The sequence below is a fragment of the Camelus dromedarius genome, chromosome 28 (genome assembly GCF_036321535.1).
Source record: "Camelus dromedarius isolate mCamDro1 chromosome 28, mCamDro1.pat, whole genome shotgun sequence".
In the NCBI taxonomy this organism is placed as follows: Eukaryota; Metazoa; Chordata; class Mammalia; order Artiodactyla; family Camelidae; genus Camelus; species Camelus dromedarius.
The window spans coordinates 22,319,074-22,341,032 of NC_087463.1; the positions used below are offsets into that span (position 1 = coordinate 22,319,074).

Consider the following 21,959-nt stretch of genomic DNA (forward strand, 5'->3'; position numbering starts at 1 on the left):
TTATGTCAGGTCCCTGGAATTATACTTCATGTATAATTTTTAAGGACTTAATTATCATAGTTTATTCACCTATCATAATGAATCACGCTTAGTCTGAGTCTCATTTCTCAATCAGAAAAAGTAAATACTCAAATTCAAATTTCACTGTGCAGAAACAAAATATCTGATGATAAATTACAGCTCCCACCTGAAAAGGACCCAGCTTTTATTAGTGAGAAACTAGGAAGCAAATCACTTGGACCGACAATTCAGTGTGCATTCACATAAACATGACTTTTATATGAAAGATCAACTTAGTCAGTAGTAAAATTAAAAAATCTGTTAGCTAATTAAGTAACTAAGCAGAAGGACCCAAGTGAGATTAAATATGACTGTCACAATTTCTAACAAAAGTGACAGAATTTTCCATATTATTTTCCTGTCATTTAATGTAAAAATAAAAAGATTTTCTTCCCAAAACGTTGTATGAAGCATAAATGTACTCCTCTGTTTATACCAAATCAAGATTTGTTAATCAGGTTTTCATAACTGTGAAGTAGTATAAAATAAGAATCATACTTTTTATTGATTCCTTAGCTAATAAACTGATTTTTATTACCTCAAAGACAACTGAGCTTAGAATGACATTATTGTCATTTTGCCTCGACTTCTTACCTAAAACTAAGCCCCTTTGTTCTCCAATAACACAGAAAGCTCATTTTAATTTCAGGTATTTAAACACAGCTGTGATCTGATGTCTCTTCTCTTAAAGCAATTTTACAAACAAAAGTACTTCTGATGGTTTCTAAACAGAAACAACCTAACACTTAACTTCAACTACTGCTGTAGTAGGTCCTCACATATCCCTGGTCTGAAACAGATAAACATCACTTTATAGAGGAGATGTATTCCACAAGATTTATAAATGGAGCATTTATAAGTCACATTATAAATAATGCTATAAATTAGATACTTGTAGACTGAATTATTTTAAATGCACTGGAGGAGCTGTCTTTTTAAAAAACATTATGGTTTAAGTCTTTAGATAATATATGCGTTCTAAAAATTCATACATTTCTGATCATGGACCCCTTGAAGTATGAGATAATTAATATATTGGCAGTCTGCCCTTTTTCAGTATTTATAATTATACAAGATAAAAAATATTTCATTAAAGTGGCTTCACTAAAATTTATATTAAATTTTATAGTACAGCTGACTGTATTTGGGATTTTGAAGTCTTTTTTAAAAAACAAAAAAAAGCACTTTGGAAACAAATCCTAGATGAGATCATCTGAAGCATGACTTACAGCTGTATACACCAGCATCACTTAAAGCATTATTTAATAATGAAAATACAAAAATTAAACACACATCACTTACTTTTATTTACGTCACACTTCCAATGTTATTCAAACTTTATTCTAATTTAAAAATCATATGTAAGATACAAATAAATTAAATTATTATTTGTCCACCATGTACAAATCACTGTGCTAGACTAATGGGGAGCTGTGGGATAGTAGAAATGGTCCAAAGATAATTCTTACAAGCTTACAGTATAATAGATCAAAGCATAAAACAAGATAAAAATACAAAATATTAAGCACCATAATAGTGGCATATATGAACTGCTGTAGGCACATAACCTATAGAAGAGACCAGTCAGTCAAATAATATTTGCTGGGTGACTGGAAGAACAGGTGAAGGCTTCCTACAGGAAGGTAAATGAATATGAGATCTAAAGCCCTGTGTAGACACTGCCACCCAAAAAGAGAAGAACTGTGTGAAAGAAACAGACTTTTTAACTATGCTTTTTTTATTTAATGAGAAGAGTCAAATAAAACTGAAACTTCAAGAGATGTGGGAAAAAGATAAAATGGAGGTAAGACACAAAACGCAAGATTATAGAGAGCCTTAAGCACTTGAAAACGGAGATCTGGATTGAAAGGTTTCTGTTTTGAAGGATGATCGGGTGGTGGGCAGAGACGCGGGGCAAGTAGCAACATGCAGCATGAGAAGGAATAGGAAGTCACAGATGATTTGGTCAACACATTCCACGTCTAGGACACCCATCACTTCCGACCAGTTTATTCATCTTCCAAAACCTCTCTCTACACGGCCTCCTCCAGGAGCCTTTCCTCAATTCCTAATGCTGTTAAAGACGCCAACCTCCGGCTTCAAGGCAAGCAACGCAGACAGATCCGGTCACCAAGGAGATGATGCGTCATTTTTGGACTCAGACAGCTTACTACTTTCATAAAAAGCATAAGCAAAAGCAGGCAAAGGCGTCAGCTCCCAGCGTCCCTTTCACAGGGTGGCAGGGAAGCAAAGCGGCCAGCGAACAGCGGGGCGGCACAGAGCACTCTCGCTGAGGCCACGCCAGGCTGCAGCTAGACCCTGCACAGCCCGCTGCCGTACGTACCCCGAGGGCAGCGAGGCAGCAAGCCTGGAGGCCAAAAACAGGCCAGTGACAGACCTCCTGAGAGAGTGAAGAGAATGACGCTTACAAGTCTCTCGCGCTCCAGAAGGATTACATACAGGAAGCTCTGGCAAAGCTCAGACCAGCCGCAGCTAAGCCCAGCCGACGTGGCCCATGTGCAAACACCCGAGGCTGCCAGGGCACCACGGCGAAGCTGTCCTCTTACAGAAACACGTCTTTGTCATGCTCACTGTACGTTCTGACAGTACATTGGACTCAATGATGACGAAGACATGCCAGATCAGAATGCGTAGAATAAAGTTAAGGCCATGCTTAGAAGGTAATTAGAACTAAAAATATTTTTTTGAGAAGAGAAAAAAAAAATCAATGAAGACTCTCTAACTTAAAAATTTTAGTAGAAAAAGAGTCATGAATTATACCAAAATATGAAGGAAATAAATTTAAACAGAAATTAATAAAAAAGGGAAAAATATTAAAGAGGGGATCAACAAAGACAAAGGTTCATTCTTTGAAAAGACTAATGAAACACACAAACCAGTAGTAAGACCAGTGTAGAAAACTGAGGAGAAGGAGTAATTAATGTCTGGAATGAAATGGGACCTCACTACAGATCTGACATATTAAAAAAATAAGATGATCTGATGAAAAATTTTAGGGCAATGAATTTGAAAATTCAGATAAAATTCCAATGAAACACAGCTTACTAAGACTGACCACAAAAAAATAGGAAACCTGAGTCATTCCAGATCTACTTTAAAAATTCAGTTCATCTATAATCTTCCCCAAAAGAAAATTCCCGTCCCAGATTGCTTTACCAACAAATTCTAATTAACATTTGAGGAAAAAAATAATACCAATTCAAATCAACTATTCCAAGGAAGAAAAAAAGAGACAGTTATATAAAGAAAAAGAGAAAATTATATACATGTAAGTATGGACTTCTTTTGATATTAAAACCTGACAAGTTTTATGAGAAAGAAGATAGATGGAATAATTCTAAAAACATTTTCCCCATGAAAATAGGTAGAATAATTCCAAGTGTTAACAAACTAAATCTGTCTATATATAAAAAGAATAATCCATCACAAACGAGTTAGAACTTTTCCAGAAATGTAAGGTTGCTTAACACTTTTTAAATAAACAAATATAATCCACTACCTTAATAGAATACAGAAGAAAAAAAAAGATTATCTTAAAAGGTTCAGAAAAACTTGTTTATATTTAAGATTTTTAAAAATCTTAGCAAAGTAATACTAGAAGAAAAGGTCCTTATTCTCACTTTTCTTTAATTAATTGAAAAAACTGCCATAAACAGCTTCTAAAAGATGAAACATGAAAGGCTGTTCCTCTGAGTTTGGAAACAAGGATCGCTGGGTACATGATTAACATATAAAAACGGAATACATTTCCATATATCAAGAATAGTTAGAAAAAAAATTTTTTTAAAAGATACACTAATTTTTAACACGGAACAAGAATGTTTATAGCAGCAGTATCCAAAACTGCTCTAAACTGGAAGAAAAAGAGAAGCTAGATGTCCTTCAACACTGTAGTAGAGAGAATACTATACAACAATGAAGTTAAACTAACTCCACCTACAGGAAACAAAGTGAGCAACTCTTACAAGCATAACATTAGAAAGAAAGCAGCCAGACATATAATTCCATTTAACAAAATTGAAAGAATTAGGGATTATTGTATATATGGACACATAGTTAACTGGCAAAACTATGCAAAGAAGAGATTACCATAAAAACCAAAATAACAACTACCTTTCAGGGGAGGAGGAGACTGGAAGGGGTATGGCAAAGCTCCTAGGTGCTGGCTACCTGGGTGTCCGTTATGCGATAATTGATAAGCTACATATTTATGTTTTCTGTATTTTCCACATATGTGTTCTATTTCACAAATAAAAGTGTTAAGCAATATATACAAAAAAGTTACCCTAATGAAGGGGCTTGATTAAAAGTAAGCCTTACTTTTGTAGCAATTAAGTATATTCATAGAAGTAATTCTACTTGCACATTTGCTAATAAATATCATTTGTACATTTATCCTTGTGAGAACACTCATTCTGATGAGCCAAAAACGGAGTAATTATCTACATTAAATACAGTAATACATTCAGTGCACCTAACGTCGTGCCTGGCACACCCTGAGTGATCAACAACAGTAAATAGCTATTATTGGCGAGTTTGTTATTGCTGTTACAGTCGCTGGTTATTTTTACTTACTTCGAGGAGACCCGACAAGTACTTCACACAGATCTCGAGGGGCTTTGTAAGAGGAGAGTGTGAGCTCCATCCTGGAAATGCTGTGAGGTGGGCCATCCCTCGTAAGGTCCTCTCGAGGGACGGCAGGCCATAGAAATGAGGCGCATCCGTGACTCTCAGGCACTGGAGCAGTTTCAGAGCCAGCTGTGTTTGGAAAACGTAAAAGAGTTCCAGGCATTTCCTGCGTGCATAAAGGAGAGGAAAATCAACCACAGAACAAGTCTACTGGGCTCACTGGGCTTTCTGATTGGTGACGGAAGGTTACTAACAACCTACTCTATCAGAAATGTGTGATCTGGTGGAAATGGCAGAAAACATTTCCTCTCAAAACAAGATTTTCCAAGGCTAATGCAACTACTGTGCCACCTAGAGTACGTGGTGTGAAAGACAAGCAACAATTACACTGAGAAATGCATAAACAGATACTGCTATTGCCACCCGGTAACGAAACAAAGCTGGGATGGAAAAGTAAATGCATACATTAAAACTATACTTTAGATCATTCAGTATCAGTAAAAAATTGAATTTTTAATTGACTAAAATGTATTGTTTTTTTCCTCAGAAAGCTAAAATAAAAGGAACAGATTTTAATACGTTTTCACACATAACTTAAACAAAACTATCAGAAACAGAACAATTAAGAGAACATTTTCTATTAGAAAACAAAATTCCTAAAATTAAGTGGCCAAGCATGGATCCAAAGGTCTAATTCCTGGAAGAAAAATATCACTGTATAACAACATACTGAATAAAATCTGAAATTTCTTTAGTTTTACACATCTTTAGATTCCAAAACTGACACTATTAACGGTATTATTACCTATTCCATCACAGAGGTGTAGGGATATAAGTATATGATTTCTAAAGATGTTAATTTCCTAATCTGCCCTTGACCTACTCATAAAAGGAAGTGTCTCCACACTCGTCTCCTTAACATCAAAATTCACACAGAGAACAGTGAGACCACCATTTCTCAAAGTCCAGTCCAAGGACCACCTGTGGTGCTGGTTTACTATGTAGATTCCTGAGCTCCTGATGTTAATATTTGTACAAGGAAATTCCCACCGGGAAATTCTTATATACATTCCAGGTCCAGCTGCCCAGACTCTGCTGTCCTTGGACTGGCTTTGTTCTTGTCTTCAGCACTTTACTGAGGCATGAATAACTGCACACAGCAAAATTCACAAATCTTAGGTACACACCACGGGGTGGTTCACACACATGTATCATCATGTAACCATCAGGCATAACAATGTACAAAACATTCTCAGCGCCTTAGAGGTTCCAAGGCATCCCTCTCCAGTGAAACTCCTACTGACTTGTAGTCTGAATTGACTAATCCTCTCTTCAACAGTGTCTAGTCTGCTGTTAAGCCCATGCAATGAATTCTTTGCTTTAGGAATTGTATTTCTCGTGTATATAATTTGTATTAAGTTCTTTTCTGTAGTCTCCACTGATATCTGCTACAGCATGGATGGACCTTGAAAACATGATGTTAAATGAACGAAGCCAGACACGAAAGGTCACATATTGTTTGATTCCATTTATATAAAGTGTCCAGAATATGCAAATTCATAGAAACAGAAACATTAGTGGCTGCCAGGGGCTTGAGTAAGGGCTGAATGGGGAGGGACTGCTTAATGGATACAAAGTTTCTCTTTGGGGCAATGAAGATGTTTGGAATTAAGTAGTAATAGTGGCACAACCTATATATTGTAAATATACCAAAATCCACTCAATTGTACACTTTACAATGGCTAAAATTTATCTAATTTGTGAATTTCATCTAATTAAAAAAAATTTTAAGTCAGATTTCCTGATATACATTTGAAAATCATCAAAGCAAAAACAGTTGTAAAGTCACAGAAATGGGTATGACTGCTTAGGTAAATATATAGAAAATTAAGAGAGAGAACCAAGAACTAAAACCTAGAGACAACAAAATACTGTGTGTGTGTGTGTGTGTGTGTGTGTGTGTGTGTGTGTGTGTGTGTGTGAAATTACAATCAGGCTACATCAGAAATTCCACTGACGCAAAAACAAACAGACCACAACTGATTTTTACTGAAGTCCTTCCTCCTTTTAATTTGAAACAAGTAGAAAGTAAGACTCTTTGGAAATCAAAAGAAAACTAGATTCGGTACAAATGTCCCCAAACCTCTGATGATACAGACGGTACCTGTCAGCAACTTCCCCGAAACTGAGCAGCAAGGTATTGAAAAGAGCCATCAGCTCTTTCTGGAGCTGCTGCCGGACAGCGGTGCGGATGGTATCCGCTTCCTCTCGCGACTGCGACTCCGTCAGAACCAGCAGGTCAAACAGTGGGTTTGGACTCTAAAAAATGAAATTTGTAAAACATGGATTTACTCTCTAATTGAGCCATATGCTGTTTCCCATAAAGGTTTTTGTTGCTAATCATGTCCTGGAGTAACTAAGAGGTGCATCACCTCACTAGGAGGTGTGGGTCTCCCCTGCACTGGTGGAGGTATTCTAAACTCAAAAGGTGCTTCCAATGTTAGCGCAACAAAAGGAAAGCATATCCATTATAGAAAATGGAGGAAAATAGAGAGAAACACAAAGAGAAAAACAGAAACTGCCCAGGATCACACTTCCCAGAGAGAGCTGTTATTACTGTACTGGCACATATTCTTTGTGTGTGTGTGTGTGTGTGTGTGTGTGTGTGTGTGTCTGTGACTACAAACAGAATTATAATTCTGTATTTTTAACAAAACTGGAAAAATCCACTACTGTGACCATTTTTTTACTTAATGTTATCATCACTATTTCTTCAAAAACATTATTTTAGTATCTGATTGTTATTCAACCATAAGGATTTACCCCAACTACTGGATAATCAGTGATTTCTAAATTCCCTGAGCTGCAGCACTGTGCTCAACTCTGATTATATCCTATGTATGAATTCAAAGCAATGACATTACTAAATCAAAACATTATAATAGTTTCAATGCTTTCAAAGTACATGTACAAATTGTCCCTGCAAAAAGTGTACCAATACATGTGACTAAACACAGTGTGGGAAGGCCCACAGCATCCAAGTTGATGTTGAGCATTATTACTATTGTAATCTTGGCAATTCGATAGGCTGATAGACAAATAAAACTAATACTACTTAATTTTTATCCTGTTTTCTACCTTAAAAAATGTAGCTAAAGAAATATAACAGATTATTTCTAATAATACTGGAAGAGTAGAAAATTTTACATTAACCAACAGCATTAAAGATAGATGGAATATTTATTAATTCTCTATAATGTCACAGGCACTGGGCTAAGAAAAAAAGAAAAGATTTCATTTAACTTTGGGGTTAAACTAGGAGACTCTGCATTTTCATATTCTACAGATGGGCAAACACGGGTTCATAAAGAGGGTAAGTAAGTCGTCCAAAGTCATACAAATGAGTAGAGCAAGTCTTCAACCTCAGAACGGTCTTACTTCAAAGCTAGTTAACGTTCCATCCCCAGTAGTATGTCACATCAACAGTGCACATTAACACAAACAAACGGGGGAGGGTATAGCTCGAGTGGTAGAGTGCATGCTTAGCGCGCATGAGGTCCTGGGTTCAATCCCCAGTACCTCCTCTAGAAATAAATAAACCTAATTACTTCCCCCCAAATAAAATAATACAATAATAAATAAAAGATAAAAAATAATAACACAAACAAAAAGGATAAAAATCAAACTGTAATTACTACTGTCATGAAATTCTTCACCTAAAGAACTCAATTCAAAGATAACTGCATTCTCTTTAAGGATAAGAAAATTTTTAAGTGGGAAGAAAATTCCAAGTTGTTTATATTACATAGTATGTAGAGTATATTTCAATCAGGTACACACAATCATAAATAATCTAACTGAGAGCTTCTGAAAAGCACTGAGGAGAGATGTTTTGCCTTTAACTTACTCCACTATCTTTCACACCTACGCAGCATTTTCTCCCCCAGCTCCTCCTTTCATCTTAAACAAGAAGTGCCTCATTTCAATCAAGTAAAATTACATAAAACGTAACAAGTTCTAAGGTTCATGAATAAAACAATCAAGATACACATTTAATAAAATCATAGAAATAATATTCTATAGTATTCTTAGCCCCAAATAACCAAAGACTGACTTCCACCCACAATGCCTCCAATTCCCATAAAAGCTGACAAAACGAGCAAGCTGTTTTTAATGCAAACCTCATCTTGGTAAAACATAATTTTACCATCAGGAATTATTAATTCTGATAAACAGATAAAAAATTAAGTAGATTAATATACTGATACAGTATGTACGTACCTAAAAACTAGGATTCTTCCAAAGAAACTCTATTAATAACTTATTTCCGCTTATAAATTGCAGACTTTTCCCCTTTATGACATACCTTGGACTTACATGTTAACATTAAGATTCACTGAACCCCAGCAACATCCCTTCTAACACATGTGACATATCACCATTCCCTAAGGACAAGAGAGAGTAGGACAGATGCCTCTACGGATACCTGCTGATCTCAAGTACTTAATTATTACTGCAGGTTTTGTCTTTGGACATTAGTATTCAATCCTAATTGTACGTCAACTACGTGGGTCATTACTTCGTCAGTACTGATCTCCAAAGAGCAATGGTTTCTGCGGTGACGGCTCATTCACTTTACCCACACAGTTATCACGCATCTTATCCAATTTTCCACCCATCAAAAACCTACAACAGTAAGGTGTACAATGCCTTCCATGGACTCTGAGTGCACAGGGGCCTGTGAATGTCCGTCAACAGACAGACATGCACCGTGTAGTTCTGAACAGCCTCCCCCACAAAATATTATGGCCCCATTTTTATGAACTTTCATCAAAAACTCATTCTGAAGAGAAATGTATTCAAATTCAGCACTTTCAGGTTATTTTACATATTAACAAAATATCAATATATTAAAATATAACGTAGTGGCACAAAAAATTCCTTAAGTACATAAAATGTTTATAATAAATGAATGTTTTGATAAAAGATGTAAACAAAATTTTCACAAGAAAAAGTTCCCAAATCTTCCCTCAGTAAGTTAGCTGATTTTTCTGTACATATCCTGTAAGCATCCTTCTGCTTGACCAGGGATTCATTTCTGCCTAATTTTGTTCTTGCCACCATAGCTTCTGCATATCTTTATGTTATGTCCATACACCCGAAACAATTCCTCTGGAAATGCTATTTTACTGAACTTCTTAAACCATTTCTCACTTATTTTACCCACTTCAGATGATAAACTTTAAAAGACACTTTTTGACTTTCTATTTGCAGGCTTCCTATATTCTGAATATTGGTCTTTACATAACACTTACTAATTTAATCCTTGTAGCATGATATTTAGAGAGTAAACTCTCCTGATAGTGGACGCTTAAGTCCACTTTGCTCACCCTTAAAAGTATTATTACTTATAACACTAGTGATGGTAATATAGGAGGAGACAAAGTAAAAGCTTTCCAGAGACAGCCTTGATACCATACAAAGTCAAATAGATAAATTTATTTATACCAAAAATCCTTTTCTAAAACTGCATTGAAATCACAGTATAATCAACCACCTAGAGTCCTGGAGACATTTCCTTTTTAATTTCAAAACTATGAATAAATTATGCAATATACATCAGCACTCAAGACATACTACAAAATTCATAGTCATTTAAATAAGCTTTTAACTATCTAGTTATAGCTAGACAATTTAGGTAAGTATAGTTTAATATGCAGTGATTTTTCTGTTGCTATATACTACTTAGAGTCTTATATGCAAACACTCCACTATTGCACAGATATTCAAGAAAAGATTCAAAACCTAAAGCCCCCTATGAGCAACCGTAACTCTCAGAGTGTAAGAACTTTAACCAAAAACAAAGATTGTTTTAGTGGTTATTCTTTTTTTTAAATGAGTAAAAAGATTATGAGGTTAAAAAATTTATAGATCAAAAATTAATGTACCAAAAAACTTATTCAGAGGAAAAGCTTCATAGATTATTTTAACAATATTTTAATATCTAATCTCTAACATATTGAAGCATGCCTAAAAGCTGAAAGAACTATGACAATAGATTTTCCTGTTTGCTTTATTAAAAATATTCAGCAAAAAATGCCTCCAAATGCTTCTTTAATTTTTTTAATAATTAATAGATAAGAGAAAATTGAAGTAGATATGGTACTTTGAAATCATCCTTGGGAAAGTAACAGACAAGTAAACTTTATTGAACAAGAGGTCTATGTACTCTGGGAGTCCAATCATCTTATTAAAGATTCAAATATTGTAATTTAAGGAAATTAGTATGTTGTCTCTCATTTGCGTTATAAATATTTTTCTCAGTTTATCATGTCTCTTTAAATATGCTTAAGATATTTCTTGCCATACGTACAGAAGCCAATAAAATCCACATATAAATGTCCTCCCACTGGACAAATGTTCTGTCATAAGTTTCACAAAATGAAAATAAAGTTAACCTGAAAGAAGTGAAAATGGCCAGAGAAAAATAAAAAAAAAATTTTTATTAAGGAAAAATAAAAAAATAAATTTTATTAAGAAAAAATCTGCTATGATAATTTAAGCAAGGTTTTTCACACACACACACACACATACACACACACCAACTAAATGTGGAAATTACGATCATGAAATACAATTTAAGTACTATAAAAGAGGAAAAGCAGAAAAACATCACTAACAAAAGCTAGGAGATAAAGGGGTAGATAAAATAGAAAAATAAGTCCAAAATATTATAAGTAAGGTCAGAAGGCTAATGACAAGAGGAAAGCATTTACAAGTCATAAAACAAAGGGCTAATCTCTATTTTATTTTATTTTATTTTATTTTATTTTATTTTATTTTATTTTATTTTATTTTATTTTATTGAGTTATGGTCAGTTTACAATGTAATCTCTCTAATTTATAAATGGTTCCTCTGTTATCAAAAAAAGAAAGGAGGGGAGAGAGAGAGAACACGCATGTGAGAAGACTGAAAGCCCAATGACGGGACAAAACTGGCAAGGGCATCAAGGGACAGTTTGCAGAAAAGGAGGCAAAAAAGCCCCAAATGTGAAAAGATCCTCATTTCACTCAAAATAATAGTTACCTATTAAAAAAAAATACAAACACATATCTATATGTATCTTTGCAATCTGTAATGGACTCAGCAATCAAAGTTCTAGGAATTTAGTCCCTAAGTATACTTGCATATGTAATATGATCCATAGTCTCCATTTCTGCTGTATTTTAATATGTTACGGAATTATGGTTATGTGTGTTTATTGCAATTAACTACATAGCTTCCTTAACATCACAGTTAATAAATGTTTACGGAAAGCTCATTGTGTGCAAGACACTATGGTAGATGCTGGGTATGCAACTGAACAAAACCATCCTGATTTTCACCCATCTACAATAAGTCAGAAAAAAATAAACATCTCAACAAGCTTTACATACATACATTCATATATGTATTGTTAAATATATAAATACTTTAAAAAGTAATCTCAATTAGAATTTCTAATTTACATTATATTAGCACCTTGCATTTTTACAGCAAATCATGTCTTTAAATGTATTAACATATGAAACATATTTGTCACGTCAAACAGTCTATCTTCTGTTTCAGTTTAGGCCCTTTTTTCTAACTTCAATGAATTTTTTTTATGATTGTTCGTCAAAAGGTTTATCTTTGCTAGGTTAAGTATATCCATATAGTATTTGCCAAAAAAATAACACAGACCAACAATAAAGAGCAAGCTAGCTTCCTGGGTTCTTGGTAGGTTTCTTAGAACACAGCAGGCTACAGAAAGCAGAGAGTAGAGGGGTTGGAAGGGTAAACCCTACAGTAAACTCACATTAAAGCCGGAGCACAGCTTGACTCATTCTTTCCAACCTCATCTCACTACACCCCTTACCGCCTCCATCTGGCTTGGCTCGCTGCCTCTCCACATTCCTCGACTCCAAGATCCTCACTTGAAAGTACATTTGCAGCAGAAAGCTCACATGTGGAACAGGTTTTGTTAAACACCAAGACTGAAGGTCCCATTCATTCCGTAGACTTTTCACCTAAATCCAGTCACAATCCCGTCAGGAAGGTGTGTTGCCGTAAGCCATCCATTACAACGCAAGGACCGCTTTGCTATATAAAAACCGTACTTTCCCGTATCTCTGTATACATTATTAATGATTTTTATAAATATATCATTTGTCAAATCTAAAATTCAAATTCCTTAACAACACTTACATGTCTCAGAAGTAATTCTAGCAGCCAGTTTAGAAGTTCTGTGGATACAGATTTCCTTTGTTCCTTCAATAACTTATTTAAAAAATGTATGATATCTATCAGAAGTTTCTCATCTTCAGTGCAAGCAGGAAGCACTTGTAAAAACCTACAATAAAGAAGACAATAATCATGGTTTCTAATTCTTTCAAGTGGCGTGCTGATAAATATTTAACAACGAGGGCAAAACTAGCAAAGGCTGGCTTGGACAGGAGGAGTGGGGTGCTGATTTGCTATGTTTGCTGTAAAGACTGTCATGGCTGACTGCAAGCCACCAACCTAACACACAGTTGTGCAGAGAGGCGTGGCAGCACACCATGATACAGCATCTCCATAACACAGACAGAATCAAAACAAATGACTTCAAGAGAACAACAGGTAATAGTAAGAAGGTTGTAAAGTAACTAGGGAGTGATAATTTTGCATAATTATTGTCTTTATTTTTCATATAATTTATTTAATTGTAAGTTTATGTAATTCAATTTTTGAGAATGGTTGTTTTAAACAACTAACTTGCAGAAATCCAGATAACTGTACCATCACCTCTCAGACAAGGCTGTAAGAGTTGGCTCCAGCACACCACTGGAAAAGGCGAATTAGGTACCCAAACTGTGAGAACTACACTAAATAAAAACTCACATTTTAAACACTCATATAACCTTGCATTTTGAAAACTGCACACTTCCTGTTTAAAAGAAAGTGACACATCTTATACTGCAGTCCCAGGAAGACTTAAATGTAAAGCTGCTGGCAGTGGCTGCTTCTCAGTCTTTCTTGTTTCAAATGCAGCCATCTGCCACCAGTGAAACGCGTTCACTAAAGGACGTCCACGGGGCAGTCAACTTCATGAAACTCAGAGTAAAAAGAAAAATGAGATAAATTACTTAAGAGCAAAAGAAAGAGCCAGAAGCAGGTTATAAACCTTTACTCGAATCACTGATGTCTCAGCTCCTTCAAAACATGGACAGGAGTAAACATTCCGTTTGTTTGCCCACGTCTTACCCTAACCATTTACTTTCGTGAGCTAACAAAATGAAATTTCCCATGATAGGATATAAAATATAATTATTATAGTATTTATTAAAATCATAATTTTTAAATCATTTCAAAATGCAGTAATTACATTAAAATTTTTCTCTTTTGCTGTTATTAGATATGTATTACAGATAATAAAAATCTTGAAGCTTTCCTCTCTTAAAAAAAATATTTCTCTCATGACAGCAACAGTAAGAACACATGCTCTTGTGCTCAGAGGTGTGGAGACAAACCCAACACAATTCAGTCCAGGTCTTTGAAGCTGGCAGCTGTGAGCTTGCACTGACCTGTTCAGTGTGGTGTGCCAAGACAAGGACTTCAGGGTAATCCCACATGGGCCAGTGCCATCCTTGAAAGACAACCTGTCATTCAGAAGATAAAAACTCATCCTTGTGACAGCAGCCCTTGCCTCCCTGTGGGCGGCAGCCTGGACGATGGAGTGGAGACAGTCCTTCAGTCCACTAGCTGTGTGTGTCATCCTCAGAGTAAGGGTGTCCTCGGTGGATAACTTCAGTGTATCTAAAAATCTAAACAAGAAGAAAAAAAGAGAAACATAAAGCCATTTAAATAAAAGCTCACATTTATTTTTACTTTAAACTGTTTCCCCCAAATTGTTTTATCTTTGTTTCCTTTTAATTAAAGGGTGACTCACAGCCAAAAGAAAATCTGATGTGTTTCTGTCAATATTAGGGTTTTACATTGGCATGAGGATGCTAGTGTGTTTATATTGACATTTTCTGGCTTGAAGAAATATAATTTTCATCCAAATAAGAAAGCACTGACAGATTAGAACATTAAGATATTTAAAAACCATCATCATCACAATAATGGTAACAAAATTCATACACATATCTACTGAGATTTTACTCTAATCCAGAGCACTTTTCCTAGTGAATTACATCTTAACAAAGCACACTCTATATAATCTCTAAAACAGCAAAGAGCACAATGCTTTTTTAATTTAAATTTCCTTGTGTGATAATTTTTAAAAAGTAATTAACACATGTAATCTTCAAAACAAAGTAAAAATTATAATCTTCAGTGAAAAAGCAGAATCAGAAGATAATAAGTAAAAAAAAACCTACTTGACTTAAAGGAAAGATAATTATAATGAGTTAAATGTGAATACTTTGCTACTACACGAACAGCTTACTCGTGGATTTTGGTTTCAGAGTTCATTTGCTTCAGCAGATTATCACTCCCATGATACCATGATAGGTTCCAAGCCATTCTCAGCATATCTGAGACTGGCTTCAGGGCCAAACAATCAGCAGACAGCGGCAAAACCATGGAGTAAGGACTCACAGCATGGTGGCCAAGCGCATGTACTGGCAGATGATACCTAAGGAAAATGTATAAAAATAATTACAGACTTTTAAGTTCTCGAATGCCACTCAAAAGGATGAGCCACAAATGAGGGCTAGTTCTAGGCTTCCATATTTCTCAAAGTCCATAAAAGATATTTTGGGTATAACTGGAGAATATGGATCATGTTACAGAATTATCTTTAATTTTCTTAGATGTGACCATTCATGGCACAGTGGTTATGTAAGGTAATATCCTTAATTTAAGGAAGTACATGCTGGAATCATTTAGACGGACGTCAAACTATGTCTGAAACTTGTTCTTTAAATAGGCTGGGGGGAAAAGATTACATAAAAATAACTAAATACATTGACAGACCCTAAGTCTAGGCTGAAAGGAATACAAGGGTTCACCGAATAGTTTTTCAAGTTTTCTAGAGACTTGACAATATCAAAATAAAACCTTGGTGAAAGAGACCTGTACTTACTGAACTCTCAGAAGCACCACTGTGAAGGAAACGTTAAAGCACTGCATCATGTAACGAAATACTAGATAAAAACTACAGCAAATTACAGACTGTGATTCCCCTTTCCATAGCAGCGCCTTTCAGAAAATCAAGGAAGTAGATTCTTTACCTTCTGAAAACTGAAACAGGCAAACTGAAGATTGACGGTGACGAAGGTTTACTAGAAGGACTATCAGACCTATTTCACGAGAGAAACACAAAAAGGAAAGAAACAACCGAGTAGGCCATTGTGCTGTCTCACACACACAACCGGCTTCACTTCCTGGACTGAAGCTCACACCAAGAGGTGCACGTGGTCCTACCAGTCAGTATAGTTCTAACGCGGTGCTACTACCTGGATGTGCTTATGAAGAGCAAATTACACTCTTCTTTAGCAAGTCCACACAACAAATGATTCGTCTGACACGGGCACGGTACTGGCACGGGGCGGCCGTCTCTCTCCCACGGACTCTGCTCCAGGTCAGTGGTAATCAGGTATGACCATCCTAAACATCTCCCCAAAGGTTTTTTAAATTAAATATGAAGGAAAAAACATACAAAGTTGAAACTATGTACTAAAAAATACATCGATGATAAAAACTACTGCAGTATATTATTCTTAGTAATGTTCAAAAATAAAAGTTTAGGGTGACTTTTTGAGCCAGTATACTATTTAATACTGCTTACTCAAACCCAAAATCATACTATGTCCAGCTACCATGGAAAGCATAAGCTCCTAAGTCAGAAACTTCCATGCATTGGTATAAAAATCAGACAATTAAGAGTAAAAACTCTTATAACTCACCACATATCCATTCTTGATACTTCATCAAATAACAGAAGACAAAATAATGCTCCAACTTCAGTCACGACAGTACAATCTTCATGAAATATCAAGGAAACTGAGAAATAAAGAGAAGCATTACTCTATGAAATATTTTTACCTCTAGAAAGAATAAACTTAAAATTTTAAATATCTTAACTCAAAGAGAAGAGATGCCATTCTCTGAAAAACGTGTTAACCCAGATAAACTGATGTCACTAAAACAGTGGCTCTCGAAACTTCAAATCCACACGCACCCCCGGAGGGCTTGTTAAAACAGTTTCCGGCCTGGAAGTTCTGGGGTGGAGCCTAGGAACCCTAGCGGACACAGACACTCTCGGCCCAGAGCTCACACTTGCACATCCCCTCACTGGATACTGTCTAGTTTCAGTCGCTCAGAGAAACAAGCTGATCCAGCTTCTAGGAAGGTTGGGCCAAGTCATTTAACCCCAGTTAAATGAAAGATCATTGAAAGATCTCCCTGTTTCATCATTTCTGCCCTTTCCTATAAACATATAATCACAGAACTTGGATGTGACTGTAAAACGTTATGTTTGTACTGCTGTTGTTTTGGTTTGTGTGTCCTGTTTATTACAACAAGATAATGGAAAAGGAAAGTGCTCTGAACTCATAGACATGATGCTGGCTTCACCACCTACTAGTTGGCTAAGCGGCCTGGTCAAATCCCTTACTATTACTCAGCCTCAGTTTCCACCTCTGTAATGGTCCCAGTGCTACAGTTTCCCAATGCCTAAAACCTATCGAATTCTAACTAAATAGGTATGATGGTTATACCTGTAACACAGGAATAACAACTTAATACAGAGTCAGCAAACCCAGGGAAGCACAATAAGAAGTTAGTTTTGAAAGAAGATATTTTCCTAACTGTAAGAAGAGGAAAACACCATTACGTATTTGGCACGATTAAAAATAGTAATGAGCTAAAATGTAAAGAAACAGAGATACAGGTAAGGATTTATGATACAGTAGACATTTCAAACCACTGGAGACAGAATGAGCTATAATGTTTCCAAATACATAAGAAATTAGTGCAGTACAACTGCCTACAATATGGAAAAAGTAGATTAAGATCCTTACCTTATACTTTATACCAAAATCAATTCTAGATAGATTAAAGATCTAAAAAATTTTTTAAACAAATGTACAAACATATTAGGATAAAATACAACAGCATACTTGGAATTTTGAACCTGGAATGGAGAAGGCCCTCCTCTGAGAGCAGAATATTTAAAAGCAGTGGTACAAACTTCCAGGAAAGAAATTAGCACAAAATGTTACAAGCTCTCTACTGAGAACAGTCAGAAAAGAAGAGGGGGGAAAAAGAAGAGAAGAAAATTACATAGAATTTCTCCATCTAAATACATTACTAAATTACAACCAAACTGAAAGGGGTTTAAAAAAAAAGTCACACATTATAAAATGTAATAAATGCTCAGAATCATTCAGGACGGTCTAATTCCCGTGTCTGACAAGTTGGGTCTATATACTTTTTTTTTTTTGCAAGAGGGGAGGTAATTAGGTATATTTATTTACTTATTTTTTTTTTAATGGAGGTACTGGGGATTGAACCCAGGACCTCCTGCATGCTAAGCATGTATTCTACCACTTGAGCTATACCCTCCCCTCCCATATACACTCTTAATGTCAGTTTAATGACATAATCAGATGTCACACCAGAGCATCAGGATCGGAACGCACAAACAATATAAGAACGAGGTTAACATCTGGAAGAAGGCAGTAATGACAGCCAGTGGCTGCAGCCTCCTCTCTTTACAGGCAACAGTAACCGTCTGAGCACCACGTGATGGCCCCATCAAGGTGTGAGAACAATCAGGGGCTTCAGCCGTCCTCAGCTTTGAGGTCTACTTAGTAAAAAGATTTTAAGGAACTTTCCACAAAAGTGTTAAACATTTTCCATTGTGATGGGGTTTTTTTAGTGGCATATTCACTTATAAACTTTGTTATTCTGTTAGTAAAATGGAAAGTAAATGTAACCTACAGTTAAAGAGTAAACACGTAAAGCTTAAGACTGAGCTTATTATTGGCAGCACTTATTTTATTTACCTCTGAGCAACAAGGTCAAGAGAGAAGACTGTTGTGAGAGGGACACACGCAAGACCGGGTCGGCACAAAGCACCTTCCTCAGGAGCGTGAGGCTCGGCTGTATTAAACATTCTATAACCTGGCCAGGAGGGAAAAACACAGTCACTTATTTTCATCAATTCTAAGGTGAGATAAAATATACTATAACATTATCTTATCCTAAATTTCATGTTCTTCACCAAAATTGTGTGGAACTAAAATGCAAATATTAAGAACTATTTTCCACTGAAAATAAGTCTTGTATACACTTCTGCTGATACATCTAATAGAAATTTTAAGGCTCGTTTTCCTTTAGAGAACTCATTTTTAGAAATTAAAAAATGAACATGGTCGTGGGTGTTACTCGGGATTGAAACTCCAAGTACTCATCCAAATCCAGCTGAATTCATTTCAAATTTAATTAATTAAAACACCAATCTGTAAAAACATGTCTCACCTCACCATCCTGACCCACACATTCATTTAAGTACTCAATTATCTTGTCAATTAAGCATAATTTTTTCACCACAGCATGCATTTTAATATCTGTCGACCAAAAAAAAAGTTATTAAAAGTTAAAGAACATTTTCTATAGTTTTAAAAATACAGAACAGACATCCACACAACTTTCTGTTAAAAAATAGTTGCACCTAGTGTTGAAAATTAGACAATAACACATTAAACTTACTTTATACCCATCTGAACAAGTTGAAAACGTTTAATAAGCACATCCTACTTCTGTACTGTAAAAAACACTGCTTAAAAAGAATAACTAAACGAATTAGTTCAGATTCTGAAAAGTACTAGAATTTTAAGTATACAAATGAATGCTTTTATTTGTACATGGCAAATTATGTTGTTTCATTGACATTTCTTCGCTTTTCCAAATCTACCATCTCAAAATGTTTAGAATTCTCCATGAGCTAATCTGTAAATATGGCTTGTAACATGATCATTTTTCTATTCATCAAAGATCTCTATCCTCAAACTGTTAATAGCAAATATAAAGGAAAGGTATTATAACATACTTCATTTATTTCTAAAGAATGTGAATTCTTTTTTAATAAGCATATACGTGTGTGTGTGTGTGTATACACTGCCATGGTCTGAATCCCTGCAAAACTCCTGTGTTTGAAACCTAATCTCCAATGTGGTGGAATTAAGAGGCGGGGCCTCTGGGAGGTGACTGGGTCATGAAGGTGGAGTCTTCATGAAAAGGATAGTGTCCTTATAAAGAGAGGACCCAGGGAGCTTCCCTGCCCCTTCTCCATGTGAAAATACAGGGAGAAGACAGCCACCCATGAACCAAGAAGCAGGCCCTCACTGGACACCTTCATCATGGACTTCTCACCTCCAGAACTGTGAGAATAAATGTCTGTGCTCAGTCTATGGCATTTCATCATAGCAGCCCAATCAGACTAAGCCACAGACACACACACAGACACACACACAGACACACACACACACACGAGATATTACTAGTGCCAAACACTCTAGCTGCTTATAGATTAGTTACAAGTACTTCACAATGTGCAGACAAATTTTCTTGATTTGTCTTCCTATATTCTCATTGAGAAAAACATACACATATAAAGTTGACACTGAATAACTAGCTATCACTGTAACTATCTTTAGCTGCCACTTTTTGGGCGGCTTCCACTACCCTCCAATATGGTGCATGCCAAAACCATGAGCTTTACTTTTGAAATGTTAAACAATACTGGAAAGAACACTCTCTAAACGTTTTTTCAGTCGTCTTAGCCAAGGCTCCCCACATTTGCTAGAGCCTTATTTTCTATGGTCTGTATTATTGTTATTAAAACCACAAACATGTTGAGTGTGCTTTTTCAAATTCCTCTCTCATCCTAGTTTCCACTGATGACGTCAGGATAGGAATATTCATCATACCCCATCTTCCAAGTTAGGAAAAATATTTTTATGTAAGTGCAAAGTTATTTCTCTCAAACACTAAAGATAAACTACATACATCAGAGACAGAAGAAAATTAAACACTAACCCAAAGAATGGAAGGCTTCGGAATAACCACCTTACAAACAAAAACTAAGAGTAAATTTTATTAGTTGTTTCTAAACCTTTAAAGAAAATACATAGTTACAGTGCACTATTATTATTTTACCTATCCACAAAGTACAATGTGACTGATTTCTCTAAGCAAGAAGGAACAACCTGAAAACATCATGTACTAGGTAAACTGAGAAAGGAACATGCAATTTACTGCTAGAATTCTATCAATATTTTAGAAGAAAGACAACTTTAACAAATGACATTCTACAGGTCAAGTAATGATAATCTAGACCAGGGGTCAGCAAACTTTTTCTGTAAAGAACTAGATAGTTACTATGTTAGGCTTTGCTGGCCACATACGGCCTTTGTCAAATATTCTTTGTCAAAAGTGTAAAAATCATTCCTAGCTTGAAGACCGTAAAAAAAACAAAAACACACAACCAGCTGCAGGCCAGATCTGTCTACAAACAAACCACCATTTGCCAGCCCCTGGTACCGCCACACACAGCAATTCAAATCTCCATTCTCAGCGGCACAGAGATCATTCTCCTTAAAAGACTGTACTGTATGTAAAACAGATAAACAACAAGTTTATTCTGTATATATAGCACAGGAAACCATATTCAATATTTGAAACCTCTAATGAAAAAGAACATGAAAATGAGTCCATGTACGTATTCGTATGACTGAAACATGATGCTGTACGCAAGAAACTGACACAATACTGTAAACTGACTCTACTGCAATTAAAAAAAAGGATAAAACCAACATTACCTTGCATGATCACAGCTAACTGCTCTGCAGCTGACTTTCTCAAAACAAGATCAATATCATCTGAGATAAAGATTTCATAGACCTTTTCAACAGTCTCCAACTGAAAACAAAAAAAAACACAGAAAAAATTTTTTTAATTTACTTCCAATTTTCCAGTAAAACTTTGTAGTTTATACTTAAGCTCAAAAAGTCAATGTAAGTAACTGATACATTTACATTTGCAACAACGATGTGATGAGTCAGGGAGGAAGTTAGGCTCTAAAAGAGCCATCATATCAAATAAACCTCTCTTTTTAATGTATATTTCTGCTAGGAAGTCATTCATAATCCATCAGCCACTTTAAGAATTTCACAGAAAACATCTAAGGTATGTAACATCACTGCAGGTAGCACCCAGCCTGCCTGTGGACAGCGAC

The 21,959-nt window shown here is 35.6% G+C and overlaps 1 protein-coding gene across 7 annotated transcripts in view; it reads right to left on the bottom strand.

Moving 5' to 3' along the window:
* Nucleotides 1–21,959, bottom strand: part of RTTN (rotatin) — a 116,288-nt gene that overhangs the window by 55,491 nt on the left and 38,838 nt on the right. For all 7 annotated transcript variants that reach the window (XM_031441756.2, XM_031441758.2, XM_010998967.3 and 4 more), the window contains 10 exons: nt 21,544–21,643; nt 19,202–19,290; nt 18,727–18,844; nt 16,624–16,720; nt 15,949–16,017; nt 15,162–15,350; nt 14,296–14,535; nt 12,938–13,082; nt 6,875–7,029; nt 4,657–4,876 (listed from right to left, as the gene is read on the bottom strand). In XM_031441756.2, the coding sequence (XP_031297616.2) occupies nt 4,657–4,876; nt 6,875–7,029; nt 12,938–13,082; nt 14,296–14,535; nt 15,162–15,350; nt 15,949–16,017; nt 16,624–16,720; nt 18,727–18,844; nt 19,202–19,290; nt 21,544–21,643 (1,422 nt within the window). The remainder of the gene's footprint in view (nt 1–4,656; nt 4,877–6,874; nt 7,030–12,937; nt 13,083–14,295; nt 14,536–15,161; nt 15,351–15,948; nt 16,018–16,623; nt 16,721–18,726; nt 18,845–19,201; nt 19,291–21,543; nt 21,644–21,959) is intronic.